This window comes from Capsicum annuum, chromosome 1, assembly GCF_002878395.1.
Source record: "Capsicum annuum cultivar UCD-10X-F1 chromosome 1, UCD10Xv1.1, whole genome shotgun sequence".
Lineage (NCBI taxonomy): Eukaryota > Viridiplantae > Streptophyta > Magnoliopsida > Solanales > Solanaceae > Capsicum > Capsicum annuum.
The window spans coordinates 155,240,630-155,249,484 of NC_061111.1; the positions used below are offsets into that span (position 1 = coordinate 155,240,630).

The 8,855-nt window shown below is 33.5% G+C and overlaps 1 protein-coding gene across 1 annotated transcript; it reads left to right on the plus strand.

Annotated features, from left to right (window-relative positions):
* Positions 1-249: 249 nt before the first annotated feature.
* LOC107856570 (trans-resveratrol di-O-methyltransferase) lies at positions 250-1,534 on the plus strand. Its single transcript, XM_016701561.2, has 2 exons — positions 250-1,017; positions 1,103-1,534. Exons 1-2 carry the CDS (start codon positions 262-264, stop codon positions 1,217-1,219), a joined length of 873 nt encoding a protein of 290 aa, XP_016557047.2. The 5' UTR covers positions 250-261; the 3' UTR covers positions 1,220-1,534.
* The last annotated feature ends 7,321 nt before the right edge of the window (positions 1,535-8,855 follow it).

The following is an 8,855-nucleotide window of genomic DNA, read 5'->3' on the forward strand; positions in this document are numbered from 1 at the left end:
AGTTTCGCAATGAAAGAACATGAATATTTTGGAATTGTGATGTCCCATGTGATACCATATTAGAAACTCTTTTCAGCCCAACCCTAGGAAATAATCTCAGAATATTATCTTAATATATTTCCAATAAGCTTTTTTTGGAATATTAAAATTTATCTGTTGTAAAAGTCTTTCCAATTCTCAATTTAGCTCTATAAATACGCACACCGTTGCTACGTTTAGATGACAACCATACAAGGCCCAAGCAAAACAAGTTCCTTAGACATGTCAAAACATGAGAGTACTTCCACTGAGCTTCTCCATGCTCAAGCTCAAATCTGGAACCATATTTTCAACTTTATAAGTTCTTCGGCAGTAAGATGTGCACTTCAACTAGGTATTCCTGATGCCCTTTACAAACATGGTAAGCCCATGTCCCTTGATGAACTCTCTGCTGGACTCTCTGTCGTCAATTCTTCAAAGGTTTCTTTCTTGGCGATCTTAATGCGCTTTCTAGTGCAATCCGGTTTCCTAAATCAACATGAAGATCAATATTTCCTTACTCCAGCTAGTCGCCTTCTTGCAAAAAATGAGCCCTTCAATGTTAGGTCAGTCTTGCTGCTCAACCATGGTCCAGCCTTTTCAAAAGCATGGTCGGAGTTAAGTGCTTGGTTCCAAAATGATTCTCCCACTGCTTTTCATAATGCTCATGGAAAAATTTTCTGGGATTATATTGAGGAAGAAGAACCTAGAGTACTAGGTGATATTTTCAACGATGCATTGTCTAGTGACTCGAGGTTCAATACTAGTTTGCTTATTACAGAGTGTAAACACGTGTTTGAAGGGTTGACCTCTTTGGTGGATGTTGGTGGTGGCACCGGTACTGTGTCTATCGCCATAGCCAAAGCTTTTCCTTACCTAAAGTGCGCTGTACTTGAACTCCCTCATGTTATCGGCCACTGCAAAGGAAGTGGGAATTTGGATTTTGTTGGAGGAGATATGTTCGATAAGATTCCCCATGCTAATGCCATCTTACTTAAGGTATGTACAACGACTAATTAGCTACAATTGCCTCTCTCTTTACAATCCTTCTGCTCAACTTAATTCTATGTTAATGTTGAAAAAGGCTATTCTGCACGACTGGAAGGGCAAAGATTGTGTGAAGATACTGAAGAAATGCAAAGAGTCAATTCCAAGTAGAGAGAAAGGAGGGAAAGTGATAATCATAGACACTGAGCAATGAGTTTGTTCGAGCACAACATAATATGGATATGCTAATGATGGTTCTTTATGCTACCAAAGAAAGAACTGAAAAGGAGTGGGAGAAGCTTTTCATTGAAGCTGGATTTACTGAATACTAAATAACTCCCGCTCTAGGTTTAAGGTCTCTCATTGAAATTTACCCATAAAGCTTGAAAAAACAGTCTTAGTACAAGGAAATGCATGTAAATTTAGAGTGCTTGCAATTGCATCTTTCTTTAGTACTTTTAATTTGTAGTGGTCCGAGGTTCACCACCGCTCCGTTTGAATGATGTGTTCTCATTGTGTGGTGGAGTATTTCATTATTTACTTTAAATACAAAATTTGTTTTTATTGTAATTTAAATTCACCAATGTATTGTATAGATGTCTTTTTTACCTTTGGTTTAATCTCATCGTGTTCGAAATCTATGAGAAATGTTTGACTAATTAAAATAAATTCGTGTTGTATAGTGAGTGTAACGAGGGAGCGTATCCTTTGGTATTGTGTTAATATCAAAATGCATTGTTTCATGAGATGACAAAAGTAAAATTAACAATTTAACATGAACATTTTTCTGGAATATTTGATGCTATGAATTAGACAAAACATATGTAGTTCAACAATTTACTCTCTCTCCCCTGTTTCATTATATGTGAAGCTATTTTCTGTATAGTTTATTGTTTTTTAAGAAAATAAAAAAATAATCTAAATTTATATTGTGTCAATAGTTTCACCCAAAATGTTATTTACGTACTTTTCCCTTTTTATTTTGTTTGTTTGTTTCTTCGTGTTTCTTTTTTCTGGCCACATCGGCGTCCCCGCCTCTTTAAACAACATATAGTCGCAAATCCTGGGATATAAATTAGGAAAAATTAAAATAATTTCTTATTTTTAATTACATGATATGGTTAAGATTTTAAAAAATTATCCTACATAGTTATTTATTAGTTATAAAACTATATTTTGGACCCCTATATACAAATATAATATGCAATGTATACAACAAATAATCAGGGGCGGAGCTATCCTTCAAGTAGGGATTCGTCCGAACCTCTTTCGTCAAAAAATTATATTATATATACATAATTAAAATTATTTTTTTATGTATATATAGTAGATGTTGAACCCCTTTCGATTAGCTCGTATGTTCACTAATGAACTCTCTTAGTGAAAATTCTGACTCCGCCACTGTAAATAATATTTTCTTTCTCATGTAATTAATTTTTCACAATCTCTCTCTTATCTAATTGGCTAATTTTAGGGTATTAACTTAATGCACACTTCTTGAACATATCTCACAGAAAATTTTCTTGAGAATCAGTCGATTTGTTGTGTTCCATTAAACATCCGTTGTGGGATTGCTGTGAAGATTTTGTGGAGTAATTTTCCATCCCTAACATCTATGGGGATATATGCATTGAAAATTTTGTGGTAATCTCTAGTTTTTTCGGTTATATAGATTTGTTTTCTTTTGATTTTTTAGGTATTCTCTAAATGAGCTGCTAAGTTTCTTCAAATTTCATCTATTTTCATAAAATAGAATGTATAAATTGAAAATCGAATTGTATACTAGTGTCAATTTCATAAAATAAATTTTGATAAATTATTTTTATAGTTGGGTATTTAATTCAACTTTAGTGAACTTGATAATTGTCTATAGGTGATTTAATTGTATTCAGTTGCTTAGACTTTTGTAGGTGGGTATATATATATAAAGGGGGTTATAGATATGTCTATGTGACATCTCTCTATGGCCTCCATTTAATTTGCCATTTTTTTTTCCTTTTTTTAAAATTTTTCTTCATTTATCTATTTATTTATTTATTTATTTATATGCATTCATGTACGATCTTTTGATATTCTCTTAATTATATGCATTCATGTACGATCTTTTGATATCCTTTCTATCACTTTAGGAAAAAGGCATAAGTATCCCCTGAACTTGTCACCAAAATTCACTTTAACACTTTAAATTTATGAGTAATTATTTATCCTCCTAAACAACTTTCGCGTGAATTATATTACCCCTTAAGGGTTGACGTGACAAAAAAAGATAAAAGCACGTTTTAAATTTAAGAAAAAATGGGTCCATTTTTAAATTTTCAACCACTAATATTTCTTCTTCTTCTTCACACTCCATCACACCCTCTCTTCTTACTCAAACCCCACCATCCTCTCTCTTTTAATTCCTCTATTTCTTTTTCTTTTCACTCCTATCAATCATTTTCAATACATACCAAAATATTTTCATGGAAATTTTTGTAATAACATCATCTTCTTACACAAAAATCTTTTAAAAAATGTAATTTATTTCATCAAAATTAGTTTTCCTCAATCGCTAAATTAGCTTTATAACTGTCCCATTCTTATTTTGATCGAACAAATTAAAGCAAAAAATTAAATTCCAACAATTTAAATTTACATATCAAGAAAAGAATGAGGTGGATGTAGGATTGAAAGTTTTGTTCTTGTTATTGTACATCCATGCTTTGTTTTAAAAAAAAAAAACCATTAAATACAAAAAAAAATATTGGGGTGATGTAGGAGGGCGACTTGGGCCTGTGAGGAGGGGGCGGGTTATCAATTACGGGAGAGGAGGGAGGGAGCAGAGAAAGTGTTTACAGATTGTAGGAATAGGTTTGGGTGGAGTGAGGTTGGAGGGAAGGGGGCTGAACAAGAGAGAAAATGGGGGGAAGGAAGGGGGACGGGGTGACGTGGGCTGTGTGGGGTGAAGAAGAAAGCTTGGGGGAGGGTGGTAGTGAGTGAAAAAGAAAACTTTTTTTTCAATATATATATTAATTTTTTTTGGTCTGGCTTGCGTGGCAATGACGTGGCAGCAACGTGACGCTGACTTGGGGGCGAGTGTGTTACACTCTTGATTGTGAGAGTGGAATTACATTTTTGGAGTAGTATATAATTCACGCGAAAGTTGTTTAGGGGAAAAATAATTACCGATAAAGTTAAAATGCTAAAGTAAGTTTTCGTGACAAGTTTAGAGAGAAAATTATGCCTTTTTTCATCACTTTATAATATGCACAAGATTTACTCATAACTCACAATCTATGTAACAAAGGATATTCATCAGGTTGTGCACGTCAAGAACTTCACTATCAAGCTTTATGTTGAGGTCATTTAATTTCACTTTCTCATAGAACTCATTCAGATTTTTTTTTTCTATTCTATCAAATATAATTCTTGTACATATAAACTTTTGTACATTTAGTAATATCAAAATAATGCTTTTTTTCAAAGATGATTTTTTTTCATTCTCAGATTATGTACATAAAGATGGAAAAGCAAAAGAAATAATGTTGATTTTAATTTTACATAGTCACTATATTTTATATTTTACTTTTCATAATCACAATTTCTTATATACTATTTTGATTGAATTTATTTATATGCATTATTTTTCATTATATTCAGATGAATCCATTTCAATCTTTACAATTAAAGACATGTAAATATTTTGATTGAAAGCTTAATAGTTTTAAATTTGACAATTAATTTTTCTCAATGATTGCTGAAGTTTGATCATTTGTACTATGTATTTACATCAAGGAACTTCATTCACGCAATGATATCCACCTCAAGATCAGATATATTTTTTCTAAGGTGTATACTCTCTAATTTATGCATGAACTTTTTTCTAACTTATTTTGGTTAATTTTTTATGAAGTATATTTTCTCGTGGATTAAACATGTTGAGGAATGTGATTAGATCAATGTAAAAATTAATGAAGTATAATTTTTAAAGTATATATATACAAAGTGATATGATATTTTTTATGGTTAGCATCTCTTTCTCAAGTATTTTATCTTTTTTTATTGCATTTGTTTGGCAAATATCAGTCACAGTAAAAGTTTTATACAATAAATGTACCACTCATGCCCACGTATCTGTAGGGTCCATCCCATGTCAGTAGCATCAAAAGTTGACAAGAATGTCATTAGCAACAAAAGTTGACAGAAATGTCATTGACCGCAAAAGTTAGAAAAAAAATGAAGATCTTATAGTTGGCCATTTAATATGTTCTTTGAAATATTATTTTTCAGTGAAGTCACTGCTTACATCAATAGAGATAGGATTTTTCTATAAAAGGAGTTTCTCAGCTCATTTATAAATCACACCAAACAGAGAGAAAAAATAATAGAGAGTAGTGAGGTATTCCATAGAGTGTGAAAAAAAATAAATAGTCTATGAAAAAAATTAGAGTGAGCATTATTTCAGTAAGGTAGGAGTCAAAAGAGGGTTATTTCTTTTGAGTGTGTCGTAGTCATTTTTGAGTATTGTATTTGTAACTACGGTATAAAATTTCTTATTGTAGTAATATCAGTTGCTCCTCTTGATCCGTGGTTTTTTTCTTATTTAAAAGAGCTTCCATGTAAAATTCTTGATGTCATTATTTTCATTTATTTTTCTATTATTTTGCCACAAATACTTTTATTGTTATTCCCTGTTTACCCAACAAACTGGTATCAGAGCCCACGATTTGTAATATTTATATTTTTTTATTAAACAATAGAAGTCAACACAAGTAGAATGATTACTTTAAATGACGTTAATTATGCCATTTGGAAGGAAAAAATGAAAGATCTACCTATGTCAAGAATTTTTATCAGCCGATTTTTTACACTACAAAATCTGAAAATAAAATCGATGAAGAGTGGAACCTGTTGCACAGACAGATTTGCGATTTTATTAGGCAGTGGGTTAACGATAATATGTTGAACCATATTTTTGGAAAAACACATGCTCGGTTCCTATGGGAGCATCTTGAAAGTTTGTATGCTCGAAAGATTAGAAATAATAAGATGTTCTTGATAAAATAAATATTGGGGTTAAAATACCATGATGGTTCTTCGATGACAGATCACCTAAATAATTTTCAGGGGATAATGAACCAGTTATTTGCTATGGGCATTAAGTTTGATGAAGAAATTCAAGTCTTGCTTCTACGTGGTTCCCTATCAGACTCGTGGGAAACATTTAGAACTTCTTAATCAAATTCTACTCCCGATGGCGTGATCTCTATGAATTTTGCTAAGAACAGCGTTCTTAATAAAGAGATGAGACGAAAGTCTCAAGGTTCCTCTTCGTCTGATGTCCTAGTGACTGATGCTAGGGGGAGAAGCAAGAATCTTGGTGCTCAAAATAAAGAACACCATAGAAGAAAATTTAGAGGCAAATTTAAAGGTATTGAGTGCTATCATTGTGGGATAAAAGGGCACACAAAGAAATTTTGCCAAAAGTTGAAGAAGGAGAAAAGAGTTCAGGAGGAAAAGAAAGAAGACAACAATGAAAATTGCATAGCCACCATCACCACTAAAGATCTTGTTACTATCCTTGATGCAAATCTAATAAATGTTGCTTATGATGAGTCAAGCTGGGTTATGGATTCTGGTGCCACATCTCATGTGACATCAAGGAAGGATTTTTTTCTCATATTATACTTTAGGTGACTTTGGCATCTTGAGTTTGAGAAATGAGACTGTTTCTAAGGTGGTTGATATTGGAACATTTTGTTTGGAAACTAGTACTGGATCTAAACTAGTTTTAAACAATGTAAAACATGCACCTGATGTTCACTTACACTTAATTTCTTTTGGTGTGCTGGATGATGAAGAATATGTTAGTACCAACAATGATGGTGGATAATGAAAACTCATTAAGGGTTCTTTGGTTGTGGCTCGTGGATACAAACGTTGTGTTCTATATAGGACTATGACTTCTACTTGTGCTAACATGGTGAATGCAGTTGAAAGCGCCACTTCTTCAACATTATGGCACAAAAGGCTTAGCCACATTAGCGAGAAAGGACTTAATGTTTTGGACAAGAAGAAATTATTGTCAGATTTTAAAAGTGCGAAACTAGAAAAATGTGAGCACTGTTTGGCTGAAAAACAAAATAGAGTTTCTTTCAAATCTCATCCTCCTTCAAGAAAGATAGAGTTTCTTGAGCTAGTGCATTCAGATTTATGTAGTCCAATGAAGACAAGGACTTTAGGTGGTGCACTTTACTTTGTCACTTTTATTGATGATTGCTCAAGGAAACTTTGGGTCTATGTCTTGAAGACTAAAGACCAAGTGTTGGGTGTCTTTAAGAAGTTTAAATCTTCTGTTGAAAGAAAAACGGGGAAGAAGGTATTCATACTGATAACGGTGGTGAATATTGTGAACTATTTGATAAATACTGCAAGCAACAAGGTATTAGACACCATAAGACTTCTCCTATGACGCCTCAACTTAATGGTTTGGCGGAAAGGATGAACAAGACCTTGATGGAAAGAGTCAGATGTTTGCTCTTTGAAGCAAAGTTGCCAAATTTTTTTGGGGTGAGGCTCTATTGACAGCTGCACATGTTATTAACCTATCTCTTGCTGTTGCTTTGCAAATTAATGTTGTAACGCCCCGAATCTGGTACTCAAAATGCTACACGGTGCTCATAATTCTGAAGGACCACAAGCTAACCCATGACTGATATCTGTAACTGAGCCCTAAATAATAATAGTAATATCATAAATGCGGAAACATGAACTGAAAGGCCATAAGGTTCAATACTAATACATAACTGAAAATATGGTATAACAATACTAAAAATAACTGAAATAACTGTCTGAATAAGCTGTAGTCTGAAAGCCTCTAAAACTGAACTGTCTGAATAAAGAGTTAATGGGATAATCCCCCAACTAACTCCATTTGCTAAAATAAACTAAGTACTAAAAGAATTAAATAATCAAATAATAACATCCTTGAATGATGAGGACTCACTGCTGACTCTGACTGCTGAAATTGGAATACTACTGATACTCTGGAACGCGTGCTTTTGAACCTACGGTATAAAACACCATAGCGCAAATGCGTCAGTACGATTAAATGTACTGGTATGAAAGTGAGGTAGGCTGAATGAAATGGTTCATATGGATGAACAATACTAACTGACTAAATAACATGAACGTGAGAATACATGCATGAATACGTAACTGTATCTGAGATCGTGATAACACCGACTCATGAATTTTGATAACGTGGATTTACTGATATATGGGTACTAGTACTAGGATACTGAAAGACTAAGTCTATTGAGTATTGAGGAACTGATGTTATTTTACTGATAAAAGAATGACTATTTCTGACAGTTCTGATTATGAAGAACTGGTCTAATTGACTGTATCTGACAGTCCTAAAATCTGAATACTAGTAACATGAATTTCATATAATTAATATACTATTAACTGGGTGACTGAGTCTGACAGTTCTGATTCTGATGGAACTAGCTGAGTTTCGTACTGAGCTGAGCGACTGTATCTGATAGTCCTAAAACTGTAGAACTGAACTGAGTTCTATTGCTGAGACTGGATCCGAAACTGAGACTGTGGGAGGTAATCATCTAACCGGCATGCCTCAAAACTGAACTAGTGGGGTCCAACTTATAACTCCAGCTGAAAGGGTGTCAGTACCATGCCACGAGTAAAGACAAGCTGTGAGTAAACCCTCTCTGACAGAGAGCTCTTCCGTCAACCCCTTCTAGTAGGAAAAACTCAAATGAGGTGTCTAATCCCTAAAATCGTAGGGTACATCTCAACCTACGTTAGCTACGTAGTTTTGGAATGCAAGGATTGGTTCTAAGGATCAC